Here is a 19,505-nt window from a genome sequence, read left to right as displayed (position 1 = left end):
TGCTGAGCTAATGGGACTCACAAACAAACGCACAAACAGAGGCCGTCTGTCAGCTGTAGGGTACCGAATCCCATGGAAGTGCGTGATTCTTGACATTTATATATATATATATGTATCATTATAAATCACACGCCAGCTTCTCTAAACTTTACTGCCTCTTTCAGCTTCATGTAAACACACCCCGTCTGCCTCAGCATGAATGTGTGTCCACTCGGTTAGTGTCCACTAAAGACTTTTAAATACTTTACTAATTGAGTGGGGTTTGGTTTACGATTGTCGCTGTAACCTGAAGTGAGTTTATATTCTACAACTTATTCTACTCACTGTTGTGGGTACTTCAGGGGCTGATTCCAGTTTTTAAACCCACTCTGTGTACATTAAGACGAACACTTTAAATGTGTAGGCCCTCTCTGGGGAGTGGACATTGCCAGGTCAGCCGTTTCACCATAAAACCTCAAATAAAACGTATACGCGTAACGAATGGGGCCTGGTTGTTGATGTGAAACGTGATCAGAAGCACAGAAGGGATTCCTCCTCCCAGCTCGACTGTCTCAGGCGGCCCCCCCACCCTCCAGGACACCATCTCAACTGACTCGTCTCAGTGAGAAGGTGTAGTGGTGCTTCTCTGTCACTTAGAGAATAGGTATCCAGACCAGGGAAGTCCCTCAAACCCTCATCCACAGACCCGAACCTTTTGCTTGAGACATGGAGACACGCTTTATGCCTGTATTTTTTCTTTTTTTTTTTTGTCCTGCCTCTCGTCTCCAGGCTGATGGACACCCAGGATCAGAGATCGTTAGCGGGGACAGGACTGCTGTGCAGGTGAGGAAAAAAAAATCAGAAAAAAAAAAGAAAAGGTCATGATAATGTCCTGGTACAAACCTACCAACTCAGCGTTATGCCCGTCCTTTTCGTGTGCGAATGAGGTCACTTTGGTCCCTTTTTCCAAGGCTGTCCCGCATGGCGCACCTTGGGAGGAGCAGCGTCGGCCCCGCGGAGCTCAGCCAAGAGGACAACACGAGGAGCAAGAGCAGGTGAGCTGCGCAACAACAATGGAGGACCGCACCGCTGAGCGTCTGAAGGTTAAAGAGATACTCTTTTGGCAAACACCATGGGCTAAATTTAAAACATAAAGTTAAATGGTTGCATTTGGGTACAGACCACGTGGCAGGCACTTCTGTCGGTGGCGGGAACCCAAGCCACAGCAGGTGAAGGCGAAGACCACGTTCATCCTGTCGGCCTTATGCTATACTGTTATTGCGCAGTTCGATGTGGATATGTTTGCGTATTTTCACGTCATTTGTTTAAAAACTGATGTTGAGTCACAAATGTGCGCAATGGTCTGCTCCTCTTCCAGTGATGGCCGGTGGACCCTGGCTGCACAAAACGCGAACAACTGCAACAACAACGACGGGTAAGATGGTGACATCCGGATGCACCTCACACACACACACACACCCTGAACCACACTCCTGGATTTCATTTAAACAGAGAGCAGGGTTAAATATCTTGGAAAAATAAGCATCCACACTCTGGTAACAGAGTAAAGGTCATAGGGTCACCAACACTAGTAGCAGTCAAAAAAAAACAAAAAAAAAACAGGGGTGACAGGGGTAAACTGAGAGACGCACATGGCAGCAAGTACTGTGTCTGGTTCATGGCCGTACTATGTCACAGCGCCCCCCTCAGGCTCTCTGACACGACTGCATGGCAACAGGATTTAAAAACATGTTGGCCTCACCCGCCTCTGTTTCTGGACATTCGCAGCAAAAAAGATGACAAGGCGGCGGAACCTAAAAAGGACGAGAAGAAGGACGAGAAGAAGGACGACAAGAAAGACGACAAGAAAGACGACAAAAAGGAAGAACCGTACGTACCACATACCATTCTATGGCTGTAACTTTCCATCAAATATATATATATAGATGTCTTGTCCCATCATTTTATGTCCATTCTCTCAAAATTCTCCCTGTCAGATTTGGGTTTCTTTGGGACTCTTTGAAATCTCCACTCCAATTTAGATTAAAGTCCTGCGGGTTTGAACAACGTTTAGTATGTCAGGCCGTGATAACAGTGGCGGCAGCAGCAGCACTAGCTGCTGAAAATAAAGACCCAAATCTGTTCCGTCGTACAGTCCCTTCATTTCAACTGGATCATACATAGACAGTAGTGTCCAGGAGAGGTAGGACTGGACATGAGTCGGAATTCTTCAGTACTGATACCTTTGTCAGTTGCTTACTTTGTAAACATGCTTTTAAACAAACCCCCCCCCCCCCAACTCCTTTTCTCTTTCAGAAAGGAGGTATGGATCATGGACCCCGCCACAGATATGTACTATTACTGGCTGTGCACAATATCCGTCCCAGTGTTCTACAACCTGATGTTGCTGGTGGCCAGGTCAGAATTCATGGCATTTTGCATTTCCTCTTCACCTCTTACCTTATTGCTGTTTCACACGTCTGTGTTGTCACGGTTTTTGCTTCCCTGCAGGTCTTGTTTTAATGAACTGCAGGATACAAACACAACACTGTGGATGACTTTGGACTACACGTCAGATGTCCTCTACTACATTGACACCTTCGTGAGAGCCAGGACAGGTCGGTGCTGGGAACTTGTGCTGAATGTCTTTGTGATTACGGGAAGGTTTGAGTATACGATAACGCGTCGATCATGTTCTCATGTGTGTCGACAGGTTTTCTGGAGCAAGGGCTGCTTGTGAAGGATGAGAAGGTCCTGAAAGAAAAGTACATGAAGACACGGCAGTTCAGATTAGACGTCATATCAATCGTCCCCACTGATATTGTATTCCTCAAAATTGGAATCAACAACCCAGAGTGGAGGTTCAACCGTCTCTTGAGGTTAGCCCGACTCTTTGAGTTCTTTGACCGGACGGAAACCCGAACCAATTTCCCCAACATCTTCCGAATTGGTAACCTCGTGCTTTACATCATCATCATCATCCACTGGAATGCTTGCCTCTACTTTGCCATCTCCAAGACGCTCGGCTTTGGCTCAGACACCTGGGTTTATCCAGACATGAATAACCCTGAGTTCGCTCGCCTGGCCAGGCAGTACATCTACTGCTTTTACTGGTCAACTCTTACCCTGACCACTATTGGTGAGACACCACCCCCAGTCCGAGACGTCGAATACTTTTTCGTGGTAGTTGACTTCCTCACTGGAGTTCTGATCTTTGCTACGATTGTAGGCAATGTTGGTGCCATGATTTCCAACATGAATGCTGCCCGCGTAGAGTTCCAGGCTAAGATTGACTCCATCAAACAGTACATGCAATTTCGGAAGGTCACCAAGGACCTGGAGGCAAGGGTGGTGAAGTGGTTTGACTACCTGTGGACCGAGGAGAAAACCTGCGACGAGAAGCTGGTGCTGAAGAACCTGCCAGACAAGCTAAAGGCTGAAATAGCCATCAACGTACATCTGGAAACCTTGAGAAAAGTGCGCATCTTCCAGGACTGTGAGGCAGGTTTGCTTGTCGAGTTGGTCCTGAAGCTTCAGCCTCAAGTTTTCAGCCCTGGCGACTACATCTGTAAGAAGGGAGATATTGGCAGGGAAATGTATATCATCAAAGAAGGAAAGCTGGCTGTAGTAGCAGATGATGGGGTTACCCAGTTTGTGGTCCTCAGTGATGGGGCATACTTCGGAGAAATCAGCATCCTCGGTATCAAGGGCAGCAAGGCTGGAAACCGAAGAACGGCCAACATCCGAAGCGTGGGCTACTCCGATCTGTTTGCCCTGTCAAAAGACGACCTGATGGAAGCACTCACCGAGTATCCTGATGCTAAAAACGTGCTGGAGGAGAAGGGAAGGGCCATCCTGATGAAAGATAATCTCATAGACGAGTCGCTGGTCGCCGTTACTGACGCCAAAGACTTGGAGAATAAAGTCAACCAGATTGAAGCCAGCTTGGACGTCATGATGGCCAAATTCCGAAAGATGTCGGACCAGTATGAATCCTCCCAGCGTAAACTCAAGCAACGGCTCAGCAACATGTCGAACCAGGTCCGAACCCTGAGAATAGACGAGTAGAGCTACTACTGCCAGGCTTAGAGAGCTCTTCCACTTCAGGACAGTCCTTCTGAGGTCATCCCACACCAACGGCATGCGACCAGCAGCTGAACAGTGGCCATCTCCATTCATTATTCCCATATCTGCTCCAATAGTAAGGTTGCCCTGAAAGTTGAGCATTCTCATCAACACAGATATGCATAGGGCTGGGCACCTCAATGCTTTACGAGTGCCAACAGAATGACAGACAAAAACTGAAAAACAAAACTGGTGGTCTGGTCTGGTACCGTAATAGGTTACAGAATACAGAACATTTGGCTTATTTTGTTACATTAAAACAAAAATAGTTTCTCTACTGAGTAACAAAAGGCATATTTGCACGCGTAACGGAGTCATTTGAATGATGCCCAGCCCTCGCAATGCATCGCTTCCAAAAGCATCCGTCAGTGCTTCTGAGAACACCACTACCACTTTGCCTAGATCTTCCGTAAAATGCTGTTTCCAGAACACTCCCACCCACATTTAAAAAAAGGTGTATGTACTGTATATTATTAGCACGATCTTTGAAAGCTAAACTATTACCAGAATGAATGTTTTTCCAAGAACTGTTTGAAATAAACAAATTTGAGGTCACAAGAAGCTTTTTGCACTCATGCCATGTAAAAATATTTTCAAAAGTTCACAATAAAGGTCGAGTGAGTTTTACTAAATACGTCACAGTCTTATTGGGCATCGGGCATTTGGACGTTTACTGTGCATCCATTTGGGCATGGAACCACAAGACTGATTGCTTTACTTTCAGGCTGGCGGATAATCAGCTGAGACTTCCAGAGTTACATCTTATCATCCGTTCAAGGAACATCTGCACATTGTCGGTATCTAGACCAACGGTGAGTCAATTCAGGAAGTAAAAAGTAAGCTAACATTAATTATGGGACGGATCAAAGTAGAATGTTGATAAATTCTATACGGTACGTGGCTGGTAGGTTCGTCCATTGTCCTGAAGGCTTCGTTGGTCGAAAACGTTGCATCACTAAATCTTTAGGAGCTTAAAAAATTCAGGGAGGACTACCTTTCCATTTCCTTTGTGTGCTGCTTTTGTAGGCTAATCCAACTGGGGTCGAAATAGCTATGAATTTTTGGTACAAATATTCAAGGTCCCAACAGGAGGAATCCGAAAGACTTCAGTCAACCCCTGGCTTTTCAACGTAGTGCCGCCAACAGGTCACAGTTTTCACTTTTCACGACATCCATTAGTTGGACTGGCACATCATTTTAGCGCAGACAGTCGCGGTTCGCAGGAGGAGGAATCCTGACTTCGGCGATCCTCTCAAACTTTTCTCGAGCGCCACCGGCAGGTTAACGCAGATCGAAATGTCTCGGCGACGACTGGATGGACCGCGGTGGAATTGTGGCGCAGATATCTACGACACCCTCGCGATGAATTGCCACTAGCTCAAGTTAGCACGCTAACACGTCTGCATGCTAACATTGTTAGCGTCACCGTTCTGAAGTTAGCATTTAGCTTTAAGAACCGCTAGCTTGGCCTTGTTAAAGCCATAAACAACTGTAAGCGCTCCCGGAAGGTTTGCTTCTTAGCGTGACACACATTTAAATGTCCCCCGATGCAAATGTTTTGTATTCAGCATAAGAAAAGAAGCGTGAGAGGATCATTCTGTGTCGACAGTCCCTGGTCTTGGATCAACTATAAACAGTCATGACACCAGAAGGAGCTGTGGATTATAAAGGCAATACAAGTTGGAAAAAAAAGCAGTCATCTTTATTTAGCATGTTTTCACAACACTGGATACTTTTAGCCTTTCATCAGTTTGGATCTTTTTTAGAATGTAACTGTTGAGTCAAACCAATTGATGGAAAATTCCCTTTCCCCAAGATCAGGTTGACCTTTCACCTTTTACCTTCGCTAGGCCCTGGAGCCCTTTCACATGTCCAGGCGAGCAGCATCTCTTCAGCATTACAAAACAGAGGTACAGAGTAATGTTAGACAGAGCTGAAACCAGACCTGGGCTCAAACACAGTTGCAAAAGCAATCCTTCACTTCCGTTTTAACCTACACAGGGCTCTACATGATTGAGGTTTACTGGAGTGTAACAAATGCCAGCTAGGTTGTTAATCGACACAAACATACTGTACGCTGTAGTGACACAGTCCAGTGTTTGCCACACCTTTTCCCCCCAGGCACTCTTTGTACGGTCCAAAGTGCCCAGGCCTGGCTGAAACCATGAAGATGCGAAAGTAATGAAACAGAAGAGAACGGCTCAGGGTTGTTGTGTGTACTGCTGTGGTCCGAGCACAGTGGTTTAGTGGCATGTTGTGGGCACCGTGGCGCTCACAGGCGGAGCAGCGTTTAAAAAAAAAAAAACAACAACAAAACAAAAAATAAATTAAATAAAAAGAAATCAGATAGTCCTCTTGCAGACACATCACGAGGACAGCCTCAGCTACAGATTCGACCTCCTGCAACAGCCGCCACTGAAGTGCCCATGACAACCCACAGAACACCCATCTGCTGTGAACCGTCAGCAGACCGCTGTAGCCCCCCCGCCAACACCTCGGGGCTTTCAATGTGTCCGTGCAGAGGAACCTCTGGCTGTATCACTACGCCGCCGCTTTTAAACAAGGACATATTTTGTCTGTAATAGTCCTGGGTTTGAGGAAAAAAAAAAAAACGTTTATTTTAATAATCTGACAGAAAAATCACAACTCAGGTCCAACTTACTAGTTTTTCGGGGACCTTTCAACTACATCCCCTTGGTTTTCATCAGTAGATGGAGTTTTGCCCGGTTGTCATGAAGCTGGCTCAGGTGACCATCTGTTTTCCCCCCTTTACGGGGGAGCGATGGTAATCCTGGTCTCTGATCAAAGATGGTCTCTGGGTGTCAGATGTGAATGTCCCCCTTGATCCGGTCTCTGGTCATCCACCGGCTCCTGGTCCATGACCCCTTGACCTCTTCCTAGTGGATGCCGAATGGTTTTGGTCTGGTGTTCACAGTTGACGTGCATCTTGATGGTTCCTTGACGCCAAAGACCATCTTTGAACAGAGACAGGGGTTACCAGCAACCCCCCCCCCACCCCTACCACAAATGCTTTACCATTTAATACCAAATTTGAAGATGAGGGGAAACTGTAAGACAGCTTTACAGCACGGTGCATGGTTAACCTCGAGTGGTCAAACTACATTTTCATCCACAGTTTACCCAAAATGATCTCAACCACTTATTTGGAAGTAAAAACAAAAAAAGGGAAATATTAAAAGGACCAGTGTGTTTGCAAGTGGTAGTGTATACTTCACATCAAGGTAGCCATTGGCCTCCGTTTACATCCGACACGAAAATCTTTGATCTTTCATACTGTATCGGAATGACTGGAAGCCAATGGATGCATTGAGCGGTAGCAAGAATTCAAACTTCTAAAACGCAGCATGTGGTTTGGTAAAAAGGTTTGACTGTAATGACACGACTGTAAGTAAATGGGCTAAAACCACTGGTGTGGTAAACATGCTAGCTTTTGCTTTCTCGGATCACCTTGGACCTCCCATATTCACCAAAGTTACTGGGTGTGCACAATGCAATGAACTGAAGAAAAGGACATTTCATTTCGTTTGTTGACTTTCAAATAAGTGGTTTAACAAATAACGATGACTTGTGCTGCTTTGCCCTAATGCACTCTATTGAGCTCAAAAGAATGAATGAAAAGAATCATTGCCACAAAAAGAAAACTACAAAACAAGACCCAGGTTGTTTAAAAAAAAACAAAAAAAACAAACTCATTTAAACCAGTGAATTGAGTCTGTGTGCAAGAACATCATGCAGGTATTACTCAAGTCCTCAACAAGTACAGCCATTTATACTATCGAAATAAAACAAAAACAAAAAAAACAATGATCTGCCTATTCTGTGGGGGGATTATTTCACAGTTGATATTCCAATTAATATTAGCAGAAGTGCTGTTACAACCCCCCCAGACTTTTTCACAGACAGTGGCTACACCTGTTTCCATACAGACCCCTCCCACCCCAGAGCTGGAGAAGACAATCAATGTCAATGTTACGAGGTACGTAGGTCAGGACATGTGTAGCTTAGCTTCGACTGGAAGCAGTGGAGGCACAGTTAGCCGAGCCTTTCTACATATGCTAAGCTAAAAGATACAACGTGACAGCTATTGAGTTTTTGAAAGGTGGATTCGTTTTGTTCTACCGAGCCAGCTTCCGGTCTTTGAGGACAGGAACGCATCAGGGGGGCTTCCTCCGAGACTCAGCGGCTTCAGGATTGACTGACCCCCTGGGTTTGCGAGCTCTGACCACAGTGCCCGCCGGCCCACGCTGGGACCTGGGCACGGCGCTGCGAATTCAAACACTTAAGACATTAGATCAGGTTATTTGTTGCGTTGCGTTGCGTTTAAACGACAGGTGTAACCACAGCCGGGGACTCGAATGATCACATGGTACCGCGTTAATTCAGTACACGCTGCCTTCTTGACACTACATGTGGAGGTTCCACATTAACTGGGGGTTATACCGAGTGTGAGCCGTCTACTAACACAAAGACCAAGCCAGAAATATACAACACAAAGTGCTTATGGGGGGGGGGGGGGGGGGGTTTCACCTATCGACTGACTGTATAGGTTGGCACAAGAAGAGCTCTACGTCTATCTGAGAACATCATCAGTGACTGGTCTACATGTGTACACCCTATCGTCCCGCCAGCCCGCACTGATATATAAATACTGTTTTTTTTTTTAATGTTTTTTTTTTTTTTTTTTTTAATTTTATTTAGAATCGTCAACACAGGAAGACATGGAAATAAAAATGCTTTAAACAATCGTGGCAACCTGTGGCCCAAAAAAACCCCAAACAAAACAAACATTCTGAAAATGTCTAAGTGCACTTACACAGCTCTGACAAGATTTTAGTCTACCCTGCGCCTCCCGCCCCCCCCCCCCCCACCCCACAAAGGAGGGAAACAAAAAGGCCCAAAAGAAAAAAAAAAAAAGAAAAGAAAAGAAAAAAAAGAAGCTATTTGATAATGTGCCATTTTGGACCAAGTGACTAACTTTCCAGACGCTTACCTTGACCAAAAATTGACCTAACTGTAACCGAGCAAGAGCTCTTTCCTCAGTAAGGGGGGAGGGGGGGGTGGTTTGCAATATTTTGATATTTTAAAGACTAATCTAAGACTAGATGCTTTCTGTCAACGGTCAGGAGTTAAGGGCTACCTTAACACGTTTTGTTGTTTTTTTTGTTCAATAAACGGGGGGGTTTATGTTGTCTCGTTGTTGTTCCAAAATGTACATAGTTTAATATGAATTCTCCCCAAGTAGGGGAGCTATTACAATAGGCAGGCATGAAAAAGTAAAAAAAAAAAAAAAAAAGACCCATTTTAACCTTAAAATAAATAATAATAAGGAAAATGATCCTCTCTGTACATAGAAAAAAACAAAAACAAAGAAAGAAAAGAAAAAAAAAAAAAAAAAAGACGGGGAGGCTGCGGCACATTCACATAGTGTGGATGTGGTGGGGGGGGGGGTGGGTACTTTGATCAGTAGGTCTCTGTGCTTACACTGACTGAGGTGAGATGATGCAGGCACAGTAGAAGAAGAAGAAGAACTACTCGAGCACTCTATTGGGACCACTTCTCTCCGCTTTCATTATTGACTTGCTTTTTCCTCCAAAAAAAAACATACTCTGGTCTGTCTTTTAGTCACCTGTTAGATTGTGTCTGATAAAGGAAGGGGGCGAGGCAGGGTTTCTGATGGGCGTTCTGAGGAGGAGTCCCGTTCGCTGCGTGCGTGTTCCGAGCAAAGGGGGGGGGGGGGAGCCTCAGAGCATGCCAAACCCTTTGGCATAGGTGATGGCTTTCAGCAGTCTCTCCCTCAGCTTCTCCTTGCTGCTGTACTCGGGCAGCAGCAGCACGTTAAAGCAAGTGTGAGACGTCGGTAACCTGCCGGGGGGAGAGAGAGAAAAAAAAGCAACACACACAGACACAGACACAGACACACACACACACACACACACACACACACACACACACAGCGGGTCAGTCTTCCTCTGGCCGACGGCGTACGGGCATCAAACAGAAGGCCTTTCAGACACATTTGAGTTAAGTGTGCCCGTGTGATCTAACGCCCGGGCCAAGATGGCGGCAGGTGCACAATGCTGACTGAATAAAAGTGCGAAGCGTTTAAGGATTGTTTCAAATGACAAAACACCCGAAAGAGTCTGAACAAAACACGAGCCTCCAACCGAATGACTGTCAATAGACGAAAGAGAGCGGATGCGACTATGCTCCCCCCCCCCCCCCCCCAGAGGGAAAAGCATAGGTGGCATTTTGTCTTGTTGCACGCTCAGATCGCTCCTCAGCGCAGAACAAAGTTTTATAATCACATAAAACTAGTAAACCAGCAAATATTCGCTGGAACCGGAGAGCCTTGCTCCAAAAATGACTTTAAAACAATTAAATGATTATTAAAATAGCTGTAATTAATGAATATATATATATATATATATATATATATATATATATAGCTCTGCAAGATTGTTCGGTGAAAATCTACAGTATTAGGTCTTCAACCCATCGAAACTACAGCTGGATGGATAGCTACATGTTGGGGCTGTGGCTGCCACATCACACAGTGCAGAAACCGCACCGGGGGGGGGCCGCAAGAACTGCGATTGGTCGGCTTGTGTTTCCTTCAGATCCCTATCAAGGAAATAAAGACTCAGTTGTCTTCTCCTTCTCAGTAACACACACACACACACACACACACACACACACACACACACACACACACACACACACACACACACACACACACACACACACACACACACACACACACACTTGGCAACGTCAATTCCACTTTAAACCTCCTGCTCTCTCGCAATTACAGGCGGAGGCCGAGGGGCAGCGCTTGCGGGTAGAGGCGGCCTCACCTGTCCGTGTCGGGGCCGTTCTTGGCGATGATCATCTTCAGCTTGCCCAGCCCGCCCACGGGCGCCCGGTCCGTGCCGGTGGTGAACTGCAGGAAGAGGCGCTTCTGCTCCTCACCGAACGAGTGCAATGTCTCCCAGAACTCCCTGCGATGCACACACACACACACACACACAATAAAAGCCTTGTTGGGAAATGAAAAGATTCTATCCACTGAAAAAAAAGGGGGCTTTTAATTTGAAACAGACACAGGAAGTGTTGAGTGAACATATGAGCGGAAAAACAAAAGAACCTAGCCAACTGCAGTATGGTTTAGACAGCTAAGCTCCCCCCCCCCCCCCGCCCCCCCCCCGTTTTTCCTCACATTGGAACCTTGTGCAAACCATATTCATACCTTGTGTGTACATACTGTACCTACAAACACACACACACACACTTTCTCCTTACTTGATGATTCGAGAATCTCTGTTATAACCTCCGTCGTATTCCGTTGTTTCTTCAAGTGCTAGGAAGTCCAGGTTCTGCAGCATGTGACAAAGACACAACACGGATGGAAAAATTAAGCATTTCAAGCGCATTGAAATGACTTGCCAACATATTCGAATGCCCGGCGACAAACTCTCACCCTGCTTCCACAGATTAGGAGCTCGATTTCCTCTGGCCTGAACAGGTATTTGAGCGGCGACTCGTTGGTGACCATGTGGAAGCCTCTCCTGAACGCTTTGAACTGCTTCTCCACGCTTTTGTTCAGCATGTACTCCGCATACTGGGCCACAAACTCCTGCACAAACACACACATCGGCGACGGACAAGTTACTACTTCGTGTCCAAACCCTGATTTATCCCACTCATCCTGGCGATATCTGGCCTTGAAGACGGCTTTGTTTTGTTTTACTTCCACGTGTGATGGATTAGGGTAAGCACCCACACTAACATGCTGAGCACCAGAGTTCAGTTAGACGCGGACCAAGACCCCTCCTGAAGGAACGGAACCAAATGGACAAACACGCCAGAATACACTTTGGTTTTTCACGATTTTCAGACTATTATCAAAGCAAGTATGGCCATAGCCATAGTCCTACTAACGCCATGGCAACCCTGTGAACTACACTCCTAGGGCAACACCTCAAGAACAGGTTTTCTCACCTTTCTGTTTTCATTCGTGACTGGAATCTTGTCCCCGTTTTCCCTTAAATCGTACATGAGTGGGTTCCCAAACAGGTCTGTCTGAGAAATCTGGAAAGTGATCATCATGTCCTCTTCCACACTGCCCTCGTACTCCAGCAGCTCCTTCAGACTCTGGTACAGAACCTTTCCAACACAAGTCAACATGTCACATGTAGTGTTGTAAACTTCCAGCGGCAAAAAAAATCTGGCGGAAAGATAAACTGTTGTTTGCTCCGTGGCTACGTGGACTATCAGAACATTAGCGGAGGTGGTTCTTACCGGGTTGGCGTCGGCCAAGTCCCTGAAAGTTCCTTTCTTGCCCATCAGCTTCCTGTAGACCACCATGGGAAAGTGGACATCCAGGATACAGTTGTTATAGATGGCCAGACCGAGAACGATGCCGATCAGAGTGTACTGGCCCTCGTTCTCGAACGATGACGGGTTGAACCAAAACAGTTTGGTGCGCTCGTCGTATGTGAACATGCCTGCAGGAGGAAAAGATGGCATGAAAAAATGACAACAAAAAAAAAATACACACATGCATATACATAGAAGGGAAAAAGTGGAATAAATGAGTTGGAGAAAGATAATGGCACAATTTAGCAATTAATGTCTAATCATGATCTGTGGCAGGTACGACAATGCCTGAACAGGAATCTGCGGAGTGCCATGCACACTCAACCCGACTGAACACCCAACCGGTGATTGGAGCACTCCTCCACCACCACCACCACCACCAACACCAATATCTTCCCGGAAGAATGGCGTTCAATCCCTCCATCCAGGGTCCAGCTACACTCAATACCCCGCAATGACTAAGCGACTTTGCTTATATGCATTGTCAGCTGCCAGGCCTTTCCAGATCATGTCCAATCTGTTGAATTTACCACAGGTGGACTGCAAACCTCAGAGACGACACGGGGAGGCACCTAAACTAGAATTCAAGTGTTGGAACAAAGACACTCATTTCCCTTTTTGATACATTTGCAAAAATTCTGTTTGCGCTTTGTAATTATTGAGTGTCGACTGACGTTTTCTGTATGAGGCTGCAACATAACAAAACTGTATACGTGTGTGTATAATTACATATGTGGACACGTGCACGCACTCGGGAGTGTATTGATTTAAAAAAGCATCAGTAATCATGTTGAATTTTTTTTTTTTTTGGGAAAAAGAAAGAAAAAATGTAAATAAGGAAAAAAGCAGAGCGGAGAATTAAATGAGATATTCAGTTAAATATTTCAAGTCAACATTACAGTATATCGAAACCTGCAGTATAGGCGGTGTTGACGGACATGAACAAAACTGTTTCAAATGTGACTTTTTCCTTCGATGAAGTTTATATTTTCCTTTATTGCTTTTGACGTGCGACACGAGGAGAAGAAAAAAAAAGAAAGAAAAAAAAAAGGTGCAAATAATCAAATGGATGCTGGCTCACTGGCATGGCTTAAAACGAGAGGCATCGTCAATGTTATTACTGGCAGCTTTGCGTTTCCTACTTTGGACATCGCCAGCAGTGTCTGCTGGGGGGGGGGGGGGGCCTATCTTGAAGTCTATTTTTTTTACTACAGTAGTTGTGTAGCCTATATTTAATGCAACATGTGTTTTTTTTTGCCGCTGTATTCGCGCAATGTCCGCACAATGGGAAATCTCTACTTATTCTGACTTTACGTTCATGTTATTTATGTATTTTTTTTAGATTTGCCATTTGTTTGCTTCCCTACACAGCTGCTTGTAATTAACGGGCCGAGTGATATGAAGTGAGCGCCGGCATTAAGCGCCCCTCAGTGGCTCCGTCTGTGCGAAGCCTTTGAGAGCCCTTTAACCGCGCAAGGGGTGTCCGAACATCACGATGTCTCGTGTGAACACCAACTGGAGAATTCCAAATAAAATGTCTTTTCTAATCTGAGCTAAGAAGGAAGCTTTGTGGGGTGTCGCGGTGGCATAATGGTCCACGGATCCAAATCGAGGATCTAAGGAGAGGGTGCGTCCTACGCTGTGCAGATTGTAAAGCCTCCTGAGGCAAACCTGTGATTAAAAAAAATGGACCTGCCAGTGACCTTTGTTGCATATCATCCCTCTCTCCTCTCACATTTGCTGTCTTCACCTGGAACTACTAAATAAAAAGTTAAATTAAATTACATTTGAAATAAAGGACTCTCGTTGTTGTAATTTCTCCACTTGAAAATGAAAGCACATGCGTCCACTGTAAATTCCCATTACATTTTGAGAGAGTTACTTCCACCTCAACACTGACATAATGATAATAATAATAATAATAATGATAATAATAATCATCATCACAATAGTCACATCGTCACAGTTCTTCAGTGCAATGGAATAATTGTGCAGGACTTTTTTTCAGGTGTAATGAGCTTTGTGTTCACTTCTTAATACGAGGCTAAGGCCATTTGATTAAACTAGCCTCGCAATGCCACATAGAATCTGTTGAAAAGCTCGCCGCCCAATACCTCAATAATTCAGCTGATTAGTTATCGCACCTGATAGGAATGAAAACCCATGGAGGTTTCTTAAATAAATGCTACTTGTTTGGCATTTTCTTACCAATGTCTGGGTTGAAGATCTCCTCGACCACCAGCTGAAAGAACTCTTTGGAAACACCTCCTTCATCGACGCCTTGCTCGCCTTCAAACTCCACGTACAGCTGCTTCTTCAAGTCTGCGGGATTCTCCATCGCTATCATCTCCAGCTGCAGGGACACGAGAGAAACAGATCAGTGCAATGCGTCCCAGACTAAAACACATGTACTGAGAAAGAAAACAAAACGTACCCTGACTAGAGCGTCGTCGATGATGTGGTCTCGGCGTACTTTGAGCCTCAGGTAGGGGTTGAGCTGCTGACCCTGCACCAAGCTGTAGAGCACGGTAATGCGGCGCTCGCTGTACATGCGGATGCGGTTGTCGTAGTACAGACCCAGGTTCTTGGTGACGGCGTTCAGGATGAAGGGGCAGGTCATGAAGGAGAACTTGTTTTCGGTCTCGACCTTAAAGAAAGTGTAGTCCTTGTCCATCTCCAGCACCTCGTTCAGAGGCTCGTTGACGAACTCCTCGAAGGGAATGAGCGGCCGGCGGCAATCATTGGTGCGGATCCCCAACTCCGTCTCCAGCGGGTCCACCCGCGGACCCTTCTTGTTCCGCCGTTCCTCGCCCAGCAGCTCCTGCAGGGTGAGCTCGCTGGACTCTGGGATGGGCTCCTCGTCCTCTTCCTCATTGTGCTCCATGTCGAGGTCACCGCCCAGCACGTTTGCATAGTAGACGATCTTCAAGCACTTGGTGGACGCCACCACTGCGTCGTCGTCGTTGACCAGGTTGCGGCTGTTGAACTCGTTGCTGATCACCTTGTAGGTGATGAGCTGCTGGAAGGTCTCCACCATGCGCCGGATCTGCTCCGCGCTGTAGTGCGACCACAAGCGTGCCAGCTTGGCCTGGGCCGCCAGCGGGAGCTTGCTCATGGCCTTGCAGAACTGCGGGAGGGCGATCTCCAGGTACTCCGGGCTGTGGAGGTTGCTGTTTTCCATCACTATAACAAACAGGTTCAGGTAGTTTGGGTCTCGTGAATACACATTGTGGTACGTCAGGTCGCACTCTACGTTGGGCGAGAGGTAGACCAGTGCATTCAGGAAGGCAGCTTCTATCTTCTCGTTGGACAGCAGGCGCTCGTACACCCGCCGTACGGCTTCGATGTCCACGGACACCTCATCAGGGGCCAGCTTTTGGACATCATTTTCCCCCGAGGAGCCCTCGCCGAGCCTCGATGATGAAGAAGAGGCGGGGGAGTCCTCCTCCATAGCTGTGGCAGAGCAGGCAGCTGCCTCTTTCTCATCCTCATCCTTGTCCTCGTCCTTACCTTGAAGGGACTTGAGCTCCTCCTTGGTGTGAGGCTTGGACCTCCGGAAGCTCTGCACCAGGCCCTCAGCACTGGAGAACACCCGACCTATTACCCTGATCAGGGGTGAGTAGTCTTCCTTCTCTCCACAGATGTCCAAGATCTCATACACTTTCTCCTCTGTCAGGTACGTTACATCTACATGAAGAATCAAATATTACATGGTTAGAAATAAAAGGAAAACAGATTCCACGATCATAAAATGTATATTGATTCGTCAACAGTGTGCAAATCCAACCTCACCTTTGAAATTGTCCCGCACAGGGTGGACATCTTTATGGTTCATCTTCCTGTTGCTGCAGGCCGAGTTGCTGTGAGCGCTGCTCTCCAGGTAGGCCGAGGCGGTGCCCTTCTTCGAGGGGTGGGGGTCACATAGCTTGGAGTTGACCTTGTAGAGCTCCAGGGCTTTGACCGCCGCTGCGTTGTTATCCATGCGGTTGAAGCCGACCGACGAGGCACACCACGAGTTAGAGCACGACTCATTCCCACAGCCCTCCGTTAACTGGTGGTAATAGCGCTCTATTAGATGTTTGGCAGCTGCTCGCTTCCTGCGTTCAGGTGTAAGGCACAACGGGTTATAAAACACTGCAGGAATCCAATTTGTTCATCATTAACAGCAGTTACTGCAAGGTGGGACGGGTGGTAGGTATGAGAATGAGTCCCATGTTCACGACCTCTGCAAACACCGAGTGTTCATTTTTCCTGACGACGGGTTTAATAGCTTTAAAAAGGCATCTATACTTTGCCTTCTCGGATACTTCCGCACGATCAAGTGCCAACTTTGTCGTTGATGCAAACGTTATTTCTGAAACTGGTCATTACAGTGACTCCACCATGAGATAACTGCTAGAATCGAGCAACATTTTTGCTCTGTTTTGTGTTACTTTGGATGTTTTGTGGATTCTTAAGTCAAATTAAATCCAATATTGACGTCAGGCGATATGAATTTATCAACATACGCGCAAAACTTACACAAACACAACAACATGGATAAGGCCCTCTTAAATGCGCGCATGTAAGTTCATTCTTGCCGTGGTGAATAGTAGTTTGACGCAATTGTTTTTACTCTAATTGAAATTGCTTGCTCATGGTGGGAACTGTCGGGTCTCTGTAAATAATATTATAAAGAGTGCGGTCCTAGACCTGCTCTATATTAAAAGTGTCATGAGATGACTTTTGGTGTGATGAAGATATATCTATATATATATATAAATAAAAGGGAACTGAACTGTGCCCCTTGAATCATTCAAATGATCTTCAAGCTGTTTAACATAAGCAATGCCCAGTGCCACAGGATCAACTTGGAAAATAAACATTAGCATGCTAGTGTCACTTTTTTTTATGTTCAGTCACCATGTTTCAACACTGTAGCGTGGTTATAAAAAAAAAAAAAACTACAAATGGACAGGGCTTTAAGGGGAAGAAGAAGAAAACAAGAAGTGAAAACAGACAAAAACAAGAGTGGTCTGAGCTACTGGTGTAACTGCTCGAAGGGCAGTCTCGAATACATACGACACATATGTGCAACTGTTGTAAAATGAGTTTGACTTACATTCGGCTTGCTTCTGGGTTTTCTATTTCAGGCTCCTCGTATTCTCTGATTGAACAACAAACAATATCGATGAGAGCTACAGCAGAGGTCACGGTGCGCTTGCACTGACATGTTAATGACAAGAAATAGCGTTGGCTCCCTGTTGGATGCATTGGGGACTCTGGGGGGGAAAACATTCAGGGCATATATTGACTGACCGTGCACCTTAGGGACGATCAGAAAACGACATGCTAGCAACATTAAGAGTCGCTGTCCTGTAAGCTAGAAGCGAGCAGGTTAGCCTTGCAGTGATTAGGGTCACAGCCAGTGTATTCTGTTGAATGAGTATAGCCATAGTTAATGGAAACAGCGTGCGCTGTTATTGACTGTCAAAATAAGCGTTAAACAAACACCTACACTCCGATATTTGAGGGGCAATAGGGCTGGAGAAATGTCAGGGACCTGTACATCCTGACGCTGACTTAGCAAGCTAACATAGCAAACTAATATAACTAGCTAGCCCGCTGGCCTTATTTTAACTATTATTCGTGCAGAACTGACGTTTGCAATGTAGTAACAATTTGGATTCATATACCAATGATGGCAATAAACTTTGCCTAGATATACTGATAAACACAACAGAGCATGTAGCATCCACACAAACTACCAGCAACAGCTAGCTAGCTATCACTTTCAGTGCTTCTCCTAGCATCCCCGGCATCCCCGACTCTTTCCTCTTGGCGTCCCCACCTATATGGTCCTCCTGTGGGGCTAGTCTCGGCCTGTGGTGGCGCACACTCACAGTCCTCCTTCTCGTCGGAATTCATACGAGACTTTATCCTCAGTTGTTTGTAATTCTGCTGCTGTTTGTGAACGTATCAAGTCCTCCACGGGTTGATTACAACGTCGACAGCACGGTGGGTTCAGTCTAAACGGGCAGCGACGAAGGATTTTCAATTCAAAACTTCATTCACGGCCTTCCTACTGCAGGCTCTTTCCTCCGCCTGAGGTTCACAGCCATCTTGACTTCACCATCAGCCCAAGCCCCACAATGCACTGCGCTCTAGCTACAAGACCTGCTGGAATGGATCATAATGCTTCAAGGAACTGGACTCATCATATTCATCATGATACTAGGGTTGTACTGGGTATTACATTATGTATACTATATATTCATATATGTGTATGTAATATAATAATATTATTATCATTATAATAATAATAATAATATTTGTTGTGTATGTGGCCTATTTACACAACTATATTATGAATAAAAACACTGGAGAAGGGAACTAAGTTTTATGTTTTTTTAGTGGTTGAATCCAAACTTATCACAGCACATACAGATCAATACGCGCCTAATAGCGCATGCAAACTAAAACTTACTAAAACTTAAAGTAGTCCCTTAATATAATGTGGGCTAAATGGCATTACACACACACACACACACACACACACACACACATATATATATATATACATATATATATATATACATATATATATATATATTCTATTATATTACATTTCAACGTTATTACTTTATAAACAGTCTTTACTATTTAACATAAAGACTGTGTAGTGCAGTGACGCAACAATAAAATAAACTTAAAATGAATAAAATGTTCCACTTTTGCTCATAATCTTTTTTTTGATATGAACCGTCCATGAAGTCTTTTGTTAATTAACCAGTGTTAATATATTTTGCCCATAAAATGGCCAGTGTTCCTATGCTGGAATATTACCATACCAATTAAAGGTTTTAAAGCGATAAACAGGATACAGGATCTCTCTACGGGACCTGATGATTTCAGATGGTGTTTTGCCTTAGTGGTGCACATTCCCACAAACACACACCCACAAACCTATGGCTGTTAGTCCCTCTGGGGGTCTGGGGTATAGTATATACATATAGTATAGTATA

The 19,505-nt window shown here is 45.4% G+C and overlaps 2 protein-coding genes across 2 annotated transcripts; one reads left to right on the top strand and one right to left on the bottom strand.

Moving 5' to 3' along the window:
* The first annotated feature begins 772 nt into the window (after nt 1-772).
* Nucleotides 773-4,047, top strand: LOC139306477 (cyclic nucleotide-gated channel cone photoreceptor subunit alpha-like). Its single transcript, XM_070930342.1, has 7 exons — nt 773-822; nt 951-1,034; nt 1,358-1,414; nt 1,768-1,869; nt 2,296-2,397; nt 2,491-2,597; nt 2,693-4,047. Exons 1-7 carry the CDS (start codon nt 773-775, stop codon nt 4,045-4,047), a joined length of 1,857 nt encoding a protein of 618 aa, XP_070786443.1.
* A 5,522-nt stretch (nt 4,048-9,569) lies between these two features.
* Nucleotides 9,570-18,406, bottom strand: LOC139306476 (ubiquitin-protein ligase E3A). The gene is made up of 11 exons (XM_070930341.1): nt 18,332-18,406; nt 17,603-17,647; nt 16,294-16,598; nt 14,936-16,188; nt 14,710-14,854; nt 12,424-12,629; nt 12,124-12,288; nt 11,603-11,758; nt 11,425-11,498; nt 10,980-11,123; nt 9,570-9,987 (listed from the first exon to the last, which is right to left on the bottom strand). Coding segments are annotated over exons 2-11 (2,571 nt in total). The 5' UTR covers nt 17,605-17,647; nt 18,332-18,406; the 3' UTR covers nt 9,570-9,866.
* Nucleotides 18,407-19,505: the final 1,099 nt, after the last annotated feature.

Source organism: Enoplosus armatus, chromosome 24, assembly GCF_043641665.1.
Source record: "Enoplosus armatus isolate fEnoArm2 chromosome 24, fEnoArm2.hap1, whole genome shotgun sequence".
NCBI lineage: Eukaryota > Metazoa > Chordata > Actinopteri > Centrarchiformes > Enoplosidae > Enoplosus > Enoplosus armatus.
Note: the sequence above shows the minus strand (reverse complement) of the source record. Positions and strands in the feature narration are given on the sequence as shown.

Coding starts and splice junctions, on each gene's coding strand:
- LOC139306476 (XM_070930341.1), bottom strand. Junction 12,630..14,709: donor GATCTTCAACCCAGACATTG/GTAAGAAAATGC, acceptor TTCCTCCTGCAG/GCATGTTCACATACGACGAG. Junction 11,759..12,123: donor TCACGAATGAAAACAGAAAG/GTGAGAAAACCT, acceptor GTGTTTGTGCAG/GAGTTTGTGGCCCAGTATGC.
- LOC139306477 (XM_070930342.1), top strand. CDS start 773: ATGGACACCCAGGATCAGAGATCGTTAGCGGGGACAGGACTGCTGTGC. Junction 1,035..1,357: donor AACACGAGGAGCAAGAGCAG/GTGAGCTGCGCA, acceptor CTCCTCTTCCAG/TGATGGCCGGTGGACCCTGG. Junction 1,870..2,295: donor GACGACAAAAAGGAAGAACC/GTACGTACCACA, acceptor TTTCTCTTTCAG/AAAGGAGGTATGGATCATGG.